The sequence below is a fragment of the Loxodonta africana genome, chromosome 25 (assembly GCF_030014295.1).
Source record: "Loxodonta africana isolate mLoxAfr1 chromosome 25, mLoxAfr1.hap2, whole genome shotgun sequence".
NCBI lineage: Eukaryota > Metazoa > Chordata > Mammalia > Proboscidea > Elephantidae > Loxodonta > Loxodonta africana.
This window is the reverse complement of record NC_087366.1, coordinates 2,759,889-2,781,200: the sequence shown is the minus strand read 5'-3', so window position 1 is coordinate 2,781,200 and position 21,312 is coordinate 2,759,889. Positions and strand designations below refer to the sequence as shown.

The 21,312-nt window shown below is 37.0% G+C and overlaps 1 protein-coding gene across 2 annotated transcripts in view; it reads left to right on the top strand.

Moving 5' to 3' along the window:
• Positions 1-1,656: 1,656 nt before the first annotated feature.
• CFH (complement factor H) overlaps positions 1,657-21,312 on the top strand; it is a 107,041-nt gene continuing 87,385 nt past the window's right edge. For both annotated transcript variants that reach the window (XM_003410825.4, XM_064276484.1), the window contains exons 1-3: positions 1,657-2,098; positions 11,524-11,709; positions 12,041-12,146. In XM_003410825.4, the coding sequence (XP_003410873.1) occupies positions 2,041-2,098; positions 11,524-11,709; positions 12,041-12,146 (350 nt within the window). In that variant the 5' untranslated portion in view covers positions 1,657-2,040. The remainder of the gene's footprint in view (positions 2,099-11,523; positions 11,710-12,040; positions 12,147-21,312) is intronic.

The window sequence follows — 21,312 nt, the reverse complement described above, 5'->3', positions numbered from 1 at the left end:
CAAGGGTGGAGGGGGGGAGGAAAAACACTAACTAGATAGTAGATAAGTTGTAACTTTGGTGAAGGGTAAGACAGTTGACAATACTGGGGAAGTCAGCACAACTTGACCAGGGCAAAGTCATAGAAGCTTCACAGACACATCCAAACACCATGAGGGACAGAGCTACTGAGCTGAGAGCTGGGGACCATGGCCTCGGGAGACATCTAGCTTAATTGGCATAACATAGTCTGTAAAGAAACTGTTCTACGTTCTATTTTGGTGATTAATGCCTGAGGTCTTATAAGCCTTTGAGCAGCCATCTAACATACATCTACTGATCCCATTCTGGCTGGAGCAAAGAGGAATGAAGAAAACCAAAGGTACAAGGGAAAGATTTGCCCAAGGACTAATGGACCACAACTACCACCGCCTCCACAAAACTGAGCCCAGAACAACTAGATGGTGCCTGGTTACCACCGACTGCTCAGGCAGGGATCACAAAAGAGGGATCCAGACAAAAAGGGAGAAAAATATAGAACAAAATTCAAATTCACACACACACAAGGAAAAAAAACAAAAACAAAAACCAGACTTGCTGGTCTGACAGAGACTGGAGAAACCTGAGAGTATGGTCCCTGGACTCTCTTTTAATTCAGTACTAAATTCACTCCTGAGGTTTACCTTTCAGCCAAAGATTACACACGACTATGGGGCCAACAATAGCACACATGAGGAATGTGCTTCATAGTTTAATCATGTATAGGAGACTAATGGGCATATCAGCCTAGAAGCAAAGATGAAACAGAGAAACCAAGGAGGACAAGGGGAGTGGTGACACATTGTGTGGTTGGCAACCAATGTCACAAAGCAATTTGTATATTAACTGTTTAATGAGAAACTAATTTGCTCTGTAGAGTTTCATCTAAAGTACATTTTAAAAAAGTATACAAAAACTGGCAAATCTATTTCATGCTTTTAGAGATCAGGGTAGTGATCTTCCTTGTGTGCTGGGACTGGGGAGTGGGGTTGTTGAAGGGACTACCCTGGGTTTTCTGGGAAGTCTAATGTTCAGTTTCTTGACCTGGGCACTGGTTGCCCTTGGTTGCTATTCACCTTCTCCATATTCAGCAAATCGTATGCTTACATTGTGTTCATCTCTCTTTATGTATATTTCAATAAATAGTTTTTAAAATGAGCATCATTATTTCTTGATTTTTCGTTACTAAATTCATTTATGCTAAATGAGAGTGAGCCAGTTGCTTCACCCACTTACTGTGGTCGAGTTGATTTTGACTCATAGTGGCCTTCTAGGACAGAGTAGAACTGCCCTGTAGGGTTTCCAAAGCTGTAAATCTTTACAGAGGCGACTGCCGCATCTTTCTCCTCTGGTGGCTGGTGGGTCCAAACTGCCGACCTCTTGGTTAGCAGCTGAGCACTTTAGCCACTGTGATACCAGGGCTCCTTGACTGCCTCACACACATGTATAAAGAGCCTTTAGAAGACTAGCTTTTCATGAATTATGGAAAAAGCAGGCCCCAAAAGATCAGCCAGCACTGCATTCTTGGCAAAGCTTATTCAAGTTGCCTGGGTCTTGATTGCAAAAGTATTACCTAACATGAAGTTCTGTAAATGATTTTCAAAAGAGTTTTTGTTCTGAGCTTTACACACAACGAAGTTTGAATAGTTGCAGAATTTATGAAATGCACAAGACATCACCAGCTACTTCTTTGTGCATTCCAAGAACCTGAGCATGTTCCAACGGAGAACACAACTAGGTTTATGATAAACCAAAGAACAGGTCACAGTGTTCATAGTCAGTGGGAGTGCAGTGAGAATTGGCTCATACTCTGGCGCTCCTGGGGCCTGTGGTTGATTATTTTGTCTCACTTTGCAGAAGTTTCTGATGGGCGGAGCATCTAGTAATCCCTTTAATTTCTAAACTGTGTTTCAATTTCCTTTGGAGCCAGTACTTGCCTGCACTGATCACAATTTTTAGCAGAGGAGAATCTGACACAGTGTGAGCAGTGTCAGGTATCAAATGTTCCACTAAAAAGTCCCAGAATGAGATTTCCGGTAAAGATTGTTTGGCTTACGTTATGGACTGTTTGTATAGCAGAAGGTAAGTTTAAAAGAGACTTCTATAACTAACAAATGATTTGCTAATGGATTTTCATGGTGATAATTAAAAAAAAAATTATTTTGTAGCTTAATGTGAGTGGCTTTTGAAATTAAGTTTAATATAATTAGCTTATTTTAATAGCATAACTGTTTACTTAATCATAATTTTATTTAATGTAAAATTTAAGAAAATGTTTTAATGAACCTTTTTTATTTTATATCATTTTATTTATTTTGTTGTTGAGAATATACACAGCAACTCAACAGTCTCTACATGTACCATTTAGTGACATTGATTACATTTTTCGAGTTGTGCAACCATTAGGGAACATTTTTGAAAACTCTAATCTGTCATAATCATTTTTCTTGCCAACTGTTGTAAGATATAATTTACTTTTTTGCTTAGAATTTTTACCAAAATACTTTATGTAGAAATATTAAAAGTTGAGATAGATTATAGATAGATAAAGAGGGAGGCAGATAGATAGGTAGATAGAACCAGAATATAAACTATTCAATAAAAGCCTTCAAATCCTGTATGACTGGATTCTTTCCTCAGATGTAGATGTTAACTCTGCCTAAAGATGAATTCATTTATCATTTACAATTGATATTGCTGCAGCCTGAAAAATCTTATAAACGATCATTGTTTGCGTCTTTAGACTGAAAATATTAATGGAAATCTGAAAAACAATTGAATACACAATCTGAATTGTTCAGAAGTTTTTTTTTTTGTGGTTGTGTATGACATATTTATATGACATATTCTAGGAAAGTATCTTCTGGACTAATGAATATGAGTGCAGGAGTTTTTCTGATAGTAGTTAGACAATTTCTGGATTCACAGTGAAATTTAATTTGTTACTGTTTCATGACAGATTAAAAATATCCCTTTTACAGGACATTTGCCCTCACAGTTAGTAATAGGTAAACTCACTACAGGCAACATTGTTCAAATTGCAGGACAGAGTTTAAAATAACAGTTTCTCAGTTTTACCACATCGTTTCTGCTTTGTGGAATATTTCATGAACCAAAATTTTCAAGTTGATCTTTCAGATTTAGGGTTTAAAAATTGTATACTATTTAAAATTAGACCACACCCCAGAAATTTCGGGATGATTAAAGTGAACAAATTACAACTATGCTGAAATATGTCCAAGTACACACTGACTGTTGTTTTGGGGAACAATATGTTTGCTAATCCTGGAGGTTTAAAGGGCAGAAATGTTCTGTCAGACCCTTAAATACATGACGGAGTAAAGATAGAAAGACTCCATTCAAATCAGAGAATTCTTTTTTTTATATTATATTTTTTCAGGTAAACTGTGGCTTCAAATTGGCGTTAAATCTGATATGAAAAAAGAATTGACATGAATATTATAAGAATTAATTATAAATTAATAAAAAATACTCTTTATAAGGCTATAAGTGAATATTATTTATTAATGTCTACGGTGGTGCGCAATTTTAATACGGAGCCCTGGTGGTGCGCAATGGTTAAGAGCTAGGCTGTTAGCCAAAAGGTTAGCAGTTCAAATCCACCAGCCGCTCCTTGTAAACCCTATGGAGCAGTTCTGATCTGTCCTATAGTGTCGCTACGAGTCGGAATTGACTCGATGGCAATGGGTATTGTCTAATACTGAAAAATTGTGGTAGTGATTTATAATCCCAAATTCTATTTGAATTCCAATGCAATGAATCCACCCCCCCCAAAAAAAATATTTTCAAAGTTAGTGTAGTTAGCATAGGTGCCTACCCGCCCAGTGTGATTTAAAATTGTGCATTGGCTCAATTTTTACCAGTATCTTCTCTCCCCCCTTTAAAATACGTTATATTTTATTACCATACATTCAACCAATCTGAAATTTACATGGAATAGCAAACACTCTGAGAAAGTACAATAGGATAATTAAGTCTGATATTATTCCCCATAATCTACCTCAAATTACTGTAATCTGGTAACATTCCTGCAACAATTTTAGTGGAGGGAAGAATAAAAATGGATGAGGAAGAAGGTAAAAAGAATAGGAGGAAGTGACTCTGGAAGATGAGGTATTTCCAGGTAAAAGAGATCTGAATGAACTGCACAGTAAGCCCATGAGAAGGGGTCAAGAAAATGCCCACAAAAATGGCAAAACAGGGAAAAGTGGGCTAAGGCAATCCTTGCCTATTTGAAGTTTAGGCATACCCTGGTAATGCCTATGTTACTCTTTTGCTTTTATGGAATTTTCAACTAAAACTAACTTAGGTATTGAAAAGTAAAAATTTTTTTGGCTAGAAATAAGTTCCCAAATAAAGTTCAAGGGCAGATCACTAAAGATTCTTGTTTTTTGGCCTTTTGTTGCTAGGTCATGCACCAAAGTCTAAGTTGACCCATTACTATTTGCTCAGTTCTGGACTGTTCTGTAGACTTTGCCACTTCTCTTTCTTCCAGCAATGCTTCCTCCTCCCTCCCCCACACAATTTCCAGCGTGCCTGGGCCTTTGAGATTCTGCCAACCAATATTCTGTTTTTAGTTACAAATATGCACTTTACCTATTTCTTAACAACTTTAATAAGTCTCAGAACATAAGGCATGTAAAGGGCATATTGTAATTGAGAAAAAGTGTCACATTTTAGCTTAAAATTATAAAGAGAAATTAGTAAAAAAATAAAAAGTCTCAGGGAAAGTAAGGTAACTGAGCAGGGAAGAAAAAAAACACAAAAATCGTAGAATGATTTGACATAGCACTTCTATTCGTTTTGACATTTTAACTGAGAGAGCCAAGTTTCTCATAAACCTTGCTAACCAAACATGTAATAGATAGAAAAGTGATTATAGAGATGTTCCTTCCGACAATTCCGGAAGTTTTTTGAGCTAAATGAAAGTGATTCTTGACTTCAAAAACTATACAATAAATTCAAACTTGGGACCCATAGACCAGATGTACAATGGAATTACAGACAGTAGAAGTTCTTGGGTTCTGCAACAGAGCTTTAACTGCCATAAACATTGTCTCCAGGTCTTCACAAATCTTTGACGTCGGCTAGTTCTACTCTGTCCTATAGAATCGCTATGAGTCGGAATTGACTCAACAGAATGGATTTTGTTTTTGGCCTTGGTGCTGTCTACTAGGTCCTTTTCACAGGCCATCCACGATCTACAGTATAGTGAAAAGGATCCCAGATAGATTTATTTTCATTCATTTATTTGTCGGTTCATTCATTCATTCACTTTTCCCCCTCTGAGTGACTGCTAAGTGCCAGGCAGGGTGGTTAGCTGGTGGTTGAGTGAAGTCTTGCCTTCAGCGCAAGAGATCTGGATTCGATTCCTGACCAGTGCAGTTCACGAGCAGCCGCTACCCATCTGTCTGTGGAGGCTTGTGTGTTACTATGATGGTGAACAGATTCCAGCAGAGGCTCCAGACTGAGGCAGTGTAGGAGCAAAGTCCTGGTGAACTACTTCCAAAAACCAGCCAGTGACAACCCCGTGGCTCACGGTGGACTGACCCACAGCTATCACTCCGGCCTCGTATGGTTCAGGGCCCTCATTTTAATCTCACCCAGTGGCTAAGTTCCTATTCACAGCAAATAATCAACCCTTACAAAAACTAATTCTACAGATACTTACAGACAATGAAATTTAGGAGACTAAAATTGGTGCTGAATACTAATCGATGTTAGGAATTAACTATCCAAATGTTACACATTTCAAGAATCTTGATTTCAGCGGAACTCACAAACTGTATCCTGAGAGTAATTTGTTTCAGCCCTAATTATGACGTAATCGTTATTCTGTCCAGTTTCTCATGGCTATCTCCTGTTCTCTCATTATCTGTCTAAAAAAACCCCACAATGATCCTGGAATTATCTTCATTTTCACTGGTAATAATGTTTTTTAAAAAAATTGCATAGTAATTTTTTAAATTTTTACAAATATGATCTTATTTCTTCAAATGCTCGTTAAATGCAACATAGTCACTTTTCTACTTTTTCAAGAATTTAACTTTATTGCAACTGAATTTTTTTCTTCACGTACATGCATCTGTAACTTCTCATTTTACCTTAAATTATTCTCGTGTTACTTATAGAATAACCTGAATACCTCTTATATTAAAAAGCTAATTATATCATATCATATATATGCATATGTAAGTAATATGCTTTTATGCCAACAGGAGATAAGAAAGAAATTTAACGTAAAATATCTGCTTTTGCTATTTCCATTCTGTCTATTTTTATGAATTGATTTTGTTGTTTTGTTTTATAATATATTCTAATATCTACTAGATTTAGAATTGTTTTTATTGTTGTTAGCTGGTCTGGAGTTTACCCCAACTCACGGCAACCCCATGCACAACTGTGTTCCACAGATTTTCACTGGTTGATTTTCAGAAGTAGATCTCCAGGCTTGTCTTTCTAGCCTGTCTTTAATCTGGAAGCTCCACTGAAACTTGTTTAGCGTCATTGCAACACACCAGCTTCCGCCGACAGATGAGGAGCGGCTGCACGTGAGATGCATTGGCCAGGAATTGAACCCGAGTCTTTCAAGAATTCTACCAAGGAGCTATTTGTTTAAAATAATATCTCTTGGTCTTTTTTCCCAAAATAATTTTAGAAATATAGGAGTAATCAAGTAAAGAGACCAACTTTAGCCTGTCAAAACAATCTGGTACAAACTTCACAAAGTTTTCACAAATATATAAATATATGATGTTTTTTTCACTTAAGCACACTTTTCAAAGAAGTTTATAGACAGAGTAACATGGAAAATTAATTTGTTCTGTGTTCGAATGTCAAAAATATCTTAAAAATTTGAAAGTGGAAAAATTAAGTAAGTGGTGTTTATTAAAACACCAAGTATATTTGTTTTAGCTGGAACCAAAATTATGTAACTGTTTTCCTCTCATTAAAGTTGAAAAGATACCAGTTAATCTCCAATCCCCAAACCCACTGACATTCTTTATTTGCCGGCTGAAAATAATTTGACATTGAAAAATAAAACCAAGGGAATGAAAATTCACCCAGGTAGTGCTTTGTGAACAGAATTAATTGGAAATTAAATGGCTATGTAAACACATAAGACGGAGTACTCGTTGTTTAAACCCAAATAAATACTTAGGCACAAGAAAGCATACTTTACTCATTAACTTAGAACCCAGGAAGTGAGATGAATATTTTATTTTAAGTGTTTTAAGATAAATTCTACCTCAAAAAATATTCTGTGCTTTTGAAAATACTTTACCATGCCTATTCAATAAGTCCAATGCTCTGTTTTCCTCAAGAACTGCCAATTTAATTCAAACAAATGTGGTGGTCGTTCTGCATACATGTTGACAGTTTAATTACTTCAGCCAAAATAGCTCTTCATTTTCTAATTAGAAATATTTGAGAATGTGGTTTAACTGAATTTGACCATTTAATTATTAGTCAGCTAAGGCAAATAAAAGTCATGTTCAAAATATCCTTATTTGCTGTTATTACCCAATACCACAATTAACCATTATTGCAAATATTTTGCTTTGACCTTAGTTGAGAATATTTAATATATTGAGGATTAGAACGAAAGAGGACAAGAAGGTATAAAAGTTGGAAGTCCTGGATATTAATGAGAATACCTCTGTTAACTATGAAAACCAAGACAGAAATGACCTTTACACTCAGGGAGCTACACAAATCTTAGCAAAGAAAGATAATTATGAATTGTATGCAATGTTGTGAAGGCAGTACAGTAGGAGCTGAGGATAGCACAGCCGGGGCAGCCGGGGTGTGAAGACTTTAACTGGGCTAGCCTTGGAGACCAGTGATGGGTGGGTTGCTTTCAGAAGTGAATTAGGGCCTGAAAGATGAGACAAACAGCCAGCCATCAAAAGTCTGTGCTAAAGTGTTCCAAGAGAAGAAAACAAGGTGTGCAAAGGGTTTGAGACAAAAGAAAGCATGTGTGTGATGCTGAGCAAAATATAAACAACAAACAGAAACCAGAGTGGCTTTGAGGTAGTAAATGGGAAAGGCAACGAGATGAGATCAGAGAGGATGGCAAGAGTCAGAGAAGGAGTTTCCAGGCAAAGGTAAGGACTTTGGAATTTCTTAGAAGTAAAAGTAGAAATCATGGCAGAATTTTAATCATGGGAGTGATGTGATCATATTTGCCACAATCACTTGTGGATCTGTGGAAACCGGGTTAGAAGAATGGGAGAGCGGAGGCACGAAGAGCAGTTAGGAGGCTTTTACATAATGGATGTGACAGATGCTGATGATCTGAACTAAAATTTTGGAGACGGCAGTGGAAAGGTAAAAAAATGTAGCTGTTAGTGATGGTTCTTAGCTGCCATCTAGTCAGACCCCAACTCATGGTCACCCCATGTGTCACAGTAGAACTGCTTCATAGGGTTTTCTTGGCTGTAGTATTTAAAGAAATAGTTTGCCAGGCCTTTCTTCCATTGAGCTGCTGGGTGGGTTCAAACCACCAACCTGTGGATTAGCAGCTAATAGCAAACCACTTGCGCCACCCAGGCTCCTGAAAAATGGTGTAGGGGTGATAATGTTTTTAGCTTACAGGGTCAAGAGACACCATCTAAAGTTGATGGAAACAGCACCAGAGATTTAAGTATTATTTGAAGTAAAAAGGGCATTCACTGGGAACTCTTTCTATATAGTAAATGCATAAATATTGTGAGAAGCTTGTAGGAAGATTATAGAAAGATATATCCTTATCTTTCATATCTGGTTGTCAAAAGCAATTAATTACAGTTGAAAAATCAAGAATTAGATGTACAAGGGTATTATCTGGAACTCATAGCAACCCTATAGGACAGAGTAAAACTGCCCCATAGGGTTTCCAAGGAGTGGCTGGTGGATTCGAGCTGCCAACCTTTTACTTAGCCCCTGAGCTGTAACCACTGCACCACCAAAAAAAAAAAAAAAAAAATTTTTTTTTTAAGGGCTCCTTAATAATAACCGGAAGAAAAAATGCTTCTGGGGAGCAAATGGACTGAAATTTTTGTGAATGGATTACTTTAATAAAAACAATATAAATCAAAGAAATTAATTGATAAAATTAGTTCCCAAAATTAGCCTCATAGAAGGGAAAGAATTATGTTTTTCAGAGTGTTCATATGTTTGTGGAAAATAGTTCTACTCAAAATGTTGGCTTCTCCGTTTGAAATTCAGTTTATTTTTGCAGTAACCTGAACACCATAAAGTTGATCTGAATTATAAAAGTGAAAAACATGCATAAAGCCTGCGGTTAAGCTGACATTTTCCGTGTAAAAACATGGAGATGAAATTGAAAAAACACAGACGGCTTTTTTCTTTTTTTTTTATGGAGGGGGAGCGGGTTTGTGTTATTTTGTGATAGAATATTAGCACCACCTAGTGGAAGAAAAACATATTTACTTGAATTATTTTAAAAAAAATCGCCATGTGGAGCCACTTATTCATTACTTAATATAAATGTGTTAAAAATCTGCAAAAACTTTACAGACAAATTAGTGCATGTGACATCCCACATGAGTATTATTTTTTGCATAAAATATAATTTCAGATAGAGCTTTATTTCCACTAAAATTTTGTAAAACATTTTCATAAAAGATACATTCCATGATGGGATTTGGCTCAATTTTTTTTTTTTCCTTCTTACCTTTTCAAAAGAATTTCTAGAATAGAATGCTGAATCACTGTTATAAAACCAAGTAAGGAAAGTAAATTCACAATGAAAATAATACCTTAATAAATATGCATTGTGATAAGTACCCTAGAATTTTCCATTTTTAAAAAAGTGATGCTTCGGGTTGTGCTAAAATAATCATTCTAATATTAAGGATAGTTACATTTACATTGTTATATTCTAAATTTGCCTAAAGAGGGAAAAATAAAAATATTAAAAATAAAATCTAGGCTTGATCTTAGCTATTGATTTCCAGGGTGTTCTCTTTATATGTGACTTTTTTTTTTTTCCAAAATAAGAATCATACTGTGTATGTAAACTTTATTGCTTTAATATTTTTATTGTGAAACATAATATAGAAAAGTGAATGGAATAAGAATGTACTGAATGATATCATCCATATCACCTACGTGTATACCGTATTTTGATGCCATCTATATTTGTTTGCCAATCATGCCCTCCCCCCCATGACCTAGTTTCGTAAGTGCTACTATGCCCATTTTTCTGCAAAAAAAAATTAGCATAGCGCACTTAGGAAAATACCTCGTGGGGGGAGGGCGCAGTTGGCAAACAACATAGAAAGCACACATTATTTTCATAAAAATATGGTATACCTATTCTAGAATTTTATATAAATGCAATAATCCTTTAGTATTTGATACACTTTAATGTCTTTTTACTTAATGTGATTGTTATTTTTTCCATTTGTATCATTTTGTGGCATTGATGTACTCATCCGTGGCACACATAAAAAAAACATATTACTTATCTATTTGTTGATGGACATTGGAATTGTTCCTATTTTGACTATAGTAAACTGTACTGCTGTAAGCATTACCGTACATGAAATCTGGTTCAAATGTGCACGAATTTCTCTAGGACATATTCCTAGAAATAAAATTGCTGTGGGATAGACAATGCATATTTTGAACTTCACTGTGAGTTGCTAACCTCACTTCTGATGTGGTGGTTCCAGTTTCCCCTCCCACATAATGCTCCACATTCTTTCCAAAGGTGAGGAATTTTAGACATTAAATTTTTACCAATATCATGCTTTTTTCTTTTATTTTGGGGTTATTATGGTTTTAACTTTTATTTCCAGTTTTACTATTTTTTAAATAAATTTATTTACGATGTGAATTTTCTCTTTGGTGAGGTATCTGCACAAATCCTTTGCCCATTATGCCTGTTTTTTTTTTTTTTTTTTCCTAGCCTTGTCAGGTTTTGCTCTAAGGAAACCCTGGTGGCCTAGTGGTTAAGTGCTATGGCTGCGAACCAAAGGGTCAGCAGTTCAAATCCACCAGGCATTCCTTGGAAACCCTATGGGGCACTTCCACTCTGTCCTGTAGGGTTGCTATGAGTCGGAATCGACTCATAATGGGTTTGGTTTTGTTTTTTTTCCCTACAGGAGTGTAAACATTGTGAGATCAAAGACTTTGTCTGTTTTATTCATTTTTTTCGTCAGAAATTAGAACAGTGCTTAATAAATGTTTCCTGAATTAATGAATAAATAGTAGAATGCATTGCAGTGATTACAAATAATACTGCTAGGTATATATTGTCCTGGAAAATTGTTTGGTTATTTTTACATAGTGAATATTTTTACAAAATGATATAGATCCAATTTTTATACAATAAAATATATATTTTTAATATATTGTGACATACATTTGGGTAGACCATTAACTGCATAGGCATTTTACAAACTAAATTATCTTAAATACACTGTACATTTAAGTTATTAATTTAAGCACTTATTTTTTGTTTTTATTTTTTGTAGATTGTAAAGAACCTCCTCCAAAAAAAGATTCAGAAATTCTGACAGGTTCCTGGCCTGACAAAACATATCCAGAAGGTACCCAGGCTATATATAAATGCCGCCCTGGGTTTAGAACTCTTGGAACTATTATACTGGCATGCATAAACGGAAGATGGCTGGCTCTTAATCCATCCAGGATATGCCAGAGTAAGTACCTTATACAATTATGAAACTTGTGAAAATATTGAAAGTTTGATATTGTAACAATACTGGCTAAATTATATCAGTATTGTCATTTAAATACAAAACAATACACTATCATTACTTTTTAAAAAAGTGGTTATGATCTTGCCAAATTTAAAAGCAAGCATAGAGATAAGGTCAATTATAAAATAGTAACTTCGCCATTTCCTTTTTACTTTTCCATATCTTCACTGCTATCCTCTAATATCAAATATCTATGGCCCCAAACTCCTGCATAAAATGTGCTCCCCTTTATTACATACTAATTTTATATCTCTTTTTTTCCCCCTTATAGGAAAGCCTTGTGGACATCCTGGAGACACTCCCTTTGGTTCTTTCGAGCTCATAGTAAGAGGAGAGTTTGAATATGGAGCAAAGGTTGTTTATAAATGTGATGAGGGGTATGTAGCCAATTAAAGTATTGGTTTATTACAGAGATTGTCTATAAGATCAGTACTAGCTTATATATATTTTTTAATTATTCCATTTTTTTCTATGAGCATTTTTGTAAGTACCCACAAGTAACCTGAAAAATTAAGCTTAAAATGGGAAAAATTATATTTTGATACCATATAACATTAGAAAATAAAAGTGAGTTTTAATTACTCTGGTATAGTGTAGCTGTAGGATGCTGGGAAGATAGCATACATATAAATGAGTACTCACCCCAAAAAACATTCAACATAGTCTACTATGTGCAGAGAATGTGGCAATTCAATGTGTTGGGGACAATGGGAATTAAAACAAAATTTTTTTATTTTGAGAAAACCTTATAAAATTTAGGGGCAGTAAGAACTTTCACACTGAAATAATAGTAATAATTACTATATTCCAGTAATTACAGTGATCATAAAGATAGCACAGGATCAAGCAACATTTCAGTCTGTGATACATAAAGTCATCATGAGCCGGATCTCACATGAGGACAATTAACGACTACTAAGGTTCTATGGTCTGCAAATTATTCTTATCCTATGGAGCAAAAATGCTCCTCTCTTCAGAGTCATCGACTCCATGCCCTCTGACCATCCACTGGCTTTCCATGGGTAATCTCAATACTGTGTGACTTCCTCTGTTATTCCCAGCTAAATCGAAGATTTATTCTGAAGAAAGTTACTACAAGGAAAACCCAGGGTTGATAAAAATTTTATACTACATAAATATAAATAGTATCAAGAGATTATAAATGGTATCTTTTTTTAAAATTGTACTTTGAGTGTTCACAAGTCAAGTCAGTTTCTTACACAAAAACTTATACACGCATTGTTATGTGATCCTAGTTTCTCTCCCTACAATGTGATAGCACACTCCTCCTCTCCACCCTGTATTTCCCGTGTTCATTCAGTCAGCTCCAGTTCCCCTCTGCCTTCCCATCTTGCCTCTGGACAGGAGCTGCCCACATAGTCTCATGTGTCTACTTGAGCTAAGAAGCAGACTCCTCATCAGCATCATTTTATGTCTTACAGTCCAGTCTAATCTTTGTCTGAAGAGTTGACTTTGAGGATGGTTTTAGTTTTAGGCTAACAGAGAGTCTGGGGGCCATGTCTTCTGGGGTCCCTCCAGCCTCAGTCAGACCATTGAGACTGGCCTTTTTATTAGAATTTGAGGTCTGCATCCCACTGCTCTCCTGTTCCTTCAGGGTTTTTCTGTTGTGTTCCCTGTCAGGGCAGTCATTTGTGGTAAGCGGGCACCATCTAGTTCTTCTGGTCTCAGGTTGATGGAGTCTCTGGTTTATGTGGCCCTTTCTGTCTCTAGGGATCATATTTTCCTTTTGTCTTCGGTGTTCTTCATTCTCTTTTGATCCAGGTCGGTTGAAACCAATTGATGCATCCTATATGGCTGCTTGCTAGTGTTTAAGACCCGAGAAGCCAGTCACCAAAGTGGGGTGCAGAAAGTTTTCTTAATACACTTTGTTATGCCAATTGACCTTTATGTCCCCTGAAACCATGATCTCCAGTCACCCACCCCTGCTACTCTGTCCCTCAAAGAGTTTAGTTGTATTCAGGAAACTACTTAGCTTTTGGTTTAGTCCAGTTGTCCTGAATTCCCCTGTATTGCGCTGTCCTTCCTTTCACCTAAAATAATTCTTGTCTACTCTCTAGTTAGTATATTTAGCTAGTGAATACCACTCTCCCTCCCTCCCCACCTTCGTAACCATCAAATAATGTTTTCTTCTGTGTTTAAACCTTTTCTTGAGTTCTGATAATAGTGGTCTCATACAATATTTGTCCTTCTGAGACTAATTTTGCTCAGCATAAGGCCTTCCAGATTCATCCATGTTATGCAATGTTTCACGAATTTATCCTTGTTCTTTATCGTTGCTTACTGCTCAATAGTGTGAATATACTGTAATATGTTTATCCATTCATCCATTGATGGGCATCTTGGTTGTTTCCCTCTTTTTGCTATTTGTAAACAGTGCCACATGAACATGGGTGTGCATATATCCATTCACGTGAAGGCTTTTATTTCTCCAAGAAGTGAGATTGCTGGATCATATGGTAGTTCTTTTCCATATAGTCTACTATGCAGGGAGAAACAACCTGAAGATGAGTGATATTGCATTCATCAACAAAAAGAACATTTCAAGATCTATTCTGAAGTACAATGCTGTCAGTGATAGGCTAATATCCATATGACTACAAGGAAGACCAGTTAGAATGACTATCATTCAAATTTATGCACCAACCACTAGGGCCAAAGATGAAGAAACAGAAGATTTTTTACCAGCTTCTGCAGTCTGAAATTGATCAAACATGCAATTATGCATTGATAATTATTGGTGATTGGAATGCAAAAGTTGGAAACAAAGAAGAAGGATTGGTGGTTGGAAAATATGGCCTTGGTGATAGAAACAATGCCAGAGATTGAATGATAGAATTTTGCAAGACCAATGACTTCATCTATGCAAATACCTTTTTTCATCAACGTAAACAGTGACTATACACATGGACCTCGTCAGACGGAACACACAGTAATCAAATCGACTACTTCTGTGGAAAGAGACGATGGAAAAGCTCAGTATTATCAGTCAGAAAAAGGCCAGGGGCCAACTGTGGAACAGACCATCAATTGCTCACATGCAAGTTCAAGTTGAAACTGAAGAAAATCAGAGCAAGTCCACAAGAGCCAAAATATGACCTTGAGTATAGCCCACCTGAATTTAGAGACCATCTCAAGAATAGATTTGAGGAAGACAAGACTAGTTGTGGAATGACATCAAGAACATCATACACATGGAAAGCAAGAGGCCATTGAAAAGTCAGGAAAGAAAGAAAAGACCAAGATGGATGTTAGAGGAGGCTCTGAACCTTGCTCTCGAATGTTGAACAGCTAAAGCAAAAGGAAGAAATAAACAGTAAAGAAATAAACAGATGATTTCAAAGAGTGGCTCAAGAAGACATAGAAAAATACTATAATGACATGTGCAAAGAGCTGGAGATAGGAAAACCAAAAGGGAAGAACACGCTCGGCGTTTCTCAAGCTGAAAGAACTGAAGAAAAAATTCAAGCCTTGAGTTACAATAGTGAAGGATTCTATGGGGAAAATAGTGAACGACGCAGGAAGCATCAAAAGGTGATGGAGGGAATACACAGAATCATTATACCAAAAAGAATTAGTTGATGTTCAACCATTTCAAGAGATAGTATATGATCAGGAACTGATCGTACTAAGGGAAGAAGTCCAAGCAGCACTGAAGGCATTGGCAAAAAACAAGGCTCCAGGAATTGATGGATTATCAATTGAGATGTTTCAACAAACGGATGTAGTGCTGGAGATGCTCACTCGTCTATGCCGAGAAATATGGAAGACAGCTTCCTGACGAACTGACTGGAAGAGATCTGTATTTATGCCTATTCCCAAGAAAGGTGATCCAACGAAATATGGAAATTATCAAACAATATCGTTAATATCACACACAAGCAAAATTTTGCTGAAGGTCATTCAAAAGTGGCTGCAGCAATATATCGACAGGGAAATGCTAGAAATTCAGGCAGGAATCAGAAGAGGACATGGACCCAGGGATATCATTGCTGATGTCAGATGGAAGCAGAGAATACCAGAAGGATGTTTACCTGTGTTTTATTGACTGTGCAAAGGCATTGGACTGTGTGGATCATAACAAATTATGGATAACATTGCGAAGAATGTGAGGAACCTGTCTATAGATCAGGAGGCAGTTGTTTGGACAGAACAAAGGGATAGTGAGTGGTTTAAAGTCAGGAAAGGTGTGCATCAGGGTTGTATCCTTTCACCATACCTATTCAATCTGTATGCTGAGCAAATAATCCGAGAAGCTGGACTATATGAAGAAGAACGAGGCATCAGGATTGGAAGAAGACTCATAAACAACCTGCATTTTCCACATGACACAACCTTGCTTGCTGAAAGTGAAGAGGATTGAAGCACTTACTAATGAAGTTTGAAGACCACAACCTTGAGTATGGATTACACCTCAACATAAATAAAAACGTAAAGAAAACAAAAATCCTCACAACTGGACCAATAAGCAATACCATGATAAACAGAGAAAAGATTGAAGTTGTCAAAGATTTCATTTTACTTGGACTCAAAATCAACACCCATGGAAGCAGCAGCCAGGAAACGAAAAGACACATTGCATTGGGCACATCTGCTGCAAGCAACCTCTTTAAAGTGTTGAAAAGCAAAGATGTCACCTTGAAGACTAAGGTGTGCCTGACCCAAGCCATGGTATTTTCAATCTCATCATATGCATGTGAATGCTGAACAATGAATAAGGAAGACAAAAGAAGAATTGATGCCTTTAAATTGAGGTGTTTATGAAGAATATTGAATACACCATGGACTGCCAAAAGAATGAACAAATCTGTCTTGGAAGAAGTACAACCAGAACGCGCCTTAGGAGCAAGGATGGCGAGACTGTGTCTTACATACTTTGGACATATTGTCGGGAGAGATCAGTCCCTGGAGAAGAACATCGTGCTTGGTAAAGTACAGGGTCAGCAGAAAAGAGGAAGACCCTCAATGAGATGGATTGACACAGTGGCTGCAACAACAACATGGTAGTTCTATTTCAAGCTTTTTAAATAAGCACCAAACTGATCTCCAAAATGGATGCACCATTTTACATTCCCACCAGCACTGTATAAGTGTTCCAGTCTCTCCACAACCTCTCCAACATTTTTTATTTTGTGTTTTTTGGATTAATGCTAGCCTTGTTGGGGCGAGATTGTACTCACTGTACTTTTGATTTATATTTCTCTAATGGCTAATGATTGTGAGCATTTCCTCATGTACGTGTTAGCTGCCTGAATGTCTTCTTTGGTGAAGTGCCAGTTCATATCCTTTGCCTGTTTTTTAATTGGGTTATTTGTCTTTTTGTTGTTGAGGTTTTGCAGTAACTTGTAGACTTTAGAGATTAGATGCTGGTCAGATGCGTCACAGACAAAAATCTTTTCCCAGTCTGTAGGTTGTCTTTTTACTGTTTTGATGACATCTTTGGGTGAACATAACTGTTTGATTTTTAGGAGCTCCCAGTTTTCTAGTTCCTCTTCTTGTGTTTGTACATTGTTAGAAATCTTTTGTATACTGTTTATGCCATGTATCAGGGCTGCTAGCATTGTCCCTATTTGTTTCACCCATGATCTTTATTGTTCTAGATTTTATATTTAGGTCTTGATCTATTTTGAGTTCGTTTTTGTGCACAGTGTGAGGTATGGGTTTTGTTTCATTGCTTTGCAGATGGATATCCAGCTATGCCAACACCATTTGTTAAAAAGACTGTCTTTTCCCCATTTAGCTGACTTTGGGCCTTTGTCAAGTATCAGGTATTCATAGGTGAATGAATTTATATCTGAATTCTCAATTCTGTTCCATTAGTCTATGTATCTGTTGTACCTTTCCTTTCCATATGAAGATGGTGATTTGTCTCTTCATCTAATTAGGAAAGGCCATTGAAATTTGACCTCCTATGCATGAGCAGGGTATGTTTTTCCACTTATGTAGGTCTCTTTTGTTTTCCTGCAGTAGTGTCTTGTAAATTTCTTTGTATAGGTCTTTTACATCTCTGGTTAGATTTATTCTTAAGTATTTTATCTTCTTGGGGGCTTTTGTAAATGGATGATTTGGTGATTCCTTTTCAAAGTTCTCTTTGTAGTTGCAGAGGAATCCACCTGATTATATATTCTGCTTTAAGTGAAAGTTAACAAATCAAGTCAGTCTCTCATCAAAAAGTTATACAGGAGGTGGGGCCAAGATGGCAGAGTAGTCAGACGCTTCCAGTGAACCCTCCTACAACAACAACAAAAAAAAGACCCCCCCCCCAAAAAAAGAGAAACAATTATATTTGTGACAAGATAGAAGCTCTGAACATCAAAGGCAAACTTAGAAAATGGACTGAGCAGCAGGGGAGGGAGAGACGGTTCAGAAGTGGAGAGGAGTTGCTGGACCTGATTCCCCCGGGAACCTCAGGCACCATTTCTGGGAGTGACTGCAGTGGGCTGGTGGTAGCATTCAGCCACAGTTTCCTCAGGGAGAAACAGCCAGACTCACAGCATACTTATACCTCCTGAACCAGAGAAGAACGGTGCCCTCAGCAAAACTTAAGTACTTGCGTATATTTTACCATGCCCCCTGTCCCCAAGCTGGCTTTGGTGGCTGTTGATTTCCCTGAGCCTGAGATAGGTTCTGCTGCACATCCTGAGCCATTCTCCTGGCCTTGGAGAAGGAATAAATTCACAACTGGGGGACTAGATAATCTGCCAGCTCCACTAACATGGGAATCTCAGAGCAGAAGTGGCTCCAGTCCAGGCATAAACGGTCCATGGACTTTGAATACCTTTCTCCCCACATGGACCTGTGTGGGCCTATTTCAGGAGAACAGGCCCTTGTTGGTAGACTACAACTGTTTCAGCTGTCCGGTGGAGAGGTGGATGTTTGATGTTTGACATGACTTTACCTACTAAACAGGGTCCTCACCTACCCACATTAGGGGCCTAAGGACTTGTGGCTCCACTTATGTTAGGCAGCCCCCTGTGACAAGTCTTCAAGGATAAATGGTACCTCCCAGTCCTTACAACCAAAAGCACTGGGTGCCCAAGGTCCATCTGCAGGACCCACCCACCTGTGCACTCTAGGGAACAGGGGCAAGCATTCCTCACAGACAGGTGATGGTTATCAGTCCCCTGCCTTGTTCAGAGTATGACACACGGCTGCAACCAGATACTGGTACCTACATCAGTTACCCCTGTCCCTCTAAGACTGTAGGACAGAGCCTGTACCATACACTTGATGACCAACTACCGGGACACCTGAGCTGAATCCATATAGGGAAAAGTGAATGGACTCCTAGGCAGATATACAAGATAACAGCTCTAGCCATCTGGTGACAGGATGTTAGCACTTCAGAGGCAAAAATCAAGCTAGATCACTCAAGCAACCTATTTGGGCAAATCAAAACAAAGCAAGAAGCTAGAATACAGTAAGCAAACATAAAATAAACTAAAAATATAACTTATAGATGGCTCTGAGACAAGATCAATATCAAATCACATAAAGACCCAGACCATGATCACTTCAACAAGCCCCCAAAACAGAGAATCAAGGGATCTTCTGGAGGAAGGTGCCTTCCTGGAATTATCAAATGCAGAATACAAGAGATAAATATACAAAACTCTTCAAGACATCAGGAATGAGATCAGGAAGGAGACCAGGCAATATGCAGAACAAGAGAAGGAATACACAGAAAAAGCAGTTGAAGAAATTAAAAAGGTTATTCAAGAACATAATGAAAAATTTAATAAGCTGCAACAATCCAGAGAGAGGCAGCAATCAGAAATTTAGAAGATTAACAATAAAATTACCAAATTAGACAACTCAATAGAAAGTCAGAAGAGCGGTTTGAGCAAATGGAAGGCAGAATTGAGCAGATTGAAGACAAAGCACTTGGCACCAATATATTTGAAGAAAAATCAGATAAAAGAGTTTTTAAAAATTGAAGAAACCCTAAGAATCATGTTGGACTCTGTCAAGAGAAATAACCTATAAGTGATTGGAGTACCAGAACAGGGAGGGATAACAGAAAATACAGAGAGAATTGTAGAAGACTTGTTGGCAGAAAACTTTCCTGATATCGTGAAAGATGAGAAGGTATCTATTCAAGATGCTCATCTAACTCCACATAAGGTAGGTCTTAAAAGAAAGTCACCAAGACACATTATAATCAAACTTGCCAAAACCAAAGATATAGCGAGAATTTTAAGAGCAGCTAGGGACGGATAAACAAAAAGTCAGCTACAATGGAGTGTCTATAAGAATAAGCTCAGACTACTCGGCAGAATCCATGCAGGCAAGAAGGCAATGGGATGACTTATATAAAGCATTGAAGGAAAAAAATCGCCAGCCAAGAATCATTTATCCAGCAAAACTGTCTCAAATATGAAGGCAAAACTAGGACATTTTCAGATAAACAGAAGTTTAAGGAATTAGTAGAAAACCAAACCAAAATCACAAGAAATACTAAAGGAAATTCTCTGGTTAGAAAATCAGTAATATCAGATATCAACCCATGACTGGAACACTGGACAGAGCAATCTGATGTTGACCCAGATAGGGAAATCACAAAAATAAGTCAAGGTAAAAAATGCTCAAAACAGGGAAACAGTAATGTTGTAATATAAAAGAAGACATTAAAACAATAAAGAGGAACTAAAATGTAGTCATAGATCTTTCATATGGAGAGGAAGACAAGGTGATATAAAGAAACAAAAGTTAGCTTTAAATGTAGAAAAATAGGGGTAAATATTAAGGTATCCACAAAGGAGACTAACAATCCTACTCATCAAAATAAAATACAAGAAAAAAATAGAGACGCAGCAGAAATAAAACAACAACACTGAATAAGAGGAAAGGTCAATATATGCAGATAAACTACTCAGAACAAAAAATTAAGTGGGAAAAAGAACCTGTCAACAACACACAAAGACATCAAAATGTTAGCACTAAATTCATACCTATCCATAATTACACTGAATGTAAATGGACTAAGTGCACCAATAAAGAGTCAGAGAGTGGCAGAATCGTTAAAAAAAAAGATCTGTCTATATGCTGCCTACAAGAGGCACACCTTAGACTTAAAGACACAAACAACTAAAACTTAAAGAATGAAAAAAAAATATATCAAGCAAACAACAATCAAAAAGGAGGAGTGGCAATATTAATTTCTGACAAAATAGACTTTAAAGTTAAATCCACCATAAAGGATAAGGAAGGACACAATGTAACGATTCAAGGGACAATATGCTGGGAGGATATAACCATATTAAATATTTATGCACCCAGTGACAGGGCTGCAAGATACATAAAACAAACTTTAACACCATTGAAAAGCGAGATAGACAGCTCCATAATTATAGTAGGAGACTTCAGCACACCACTTTCGGTGAAGGACAGAACATACAGAAAGAAGCTCAATAAAGACACAGAAGATCTAAATGCCACCATCAACCAACTTGACCTCACAAACATATACAGAACTCTTGACCCAACAGCAAGCAGCCAAGTATACTTTCCATTCCAATATTCTAG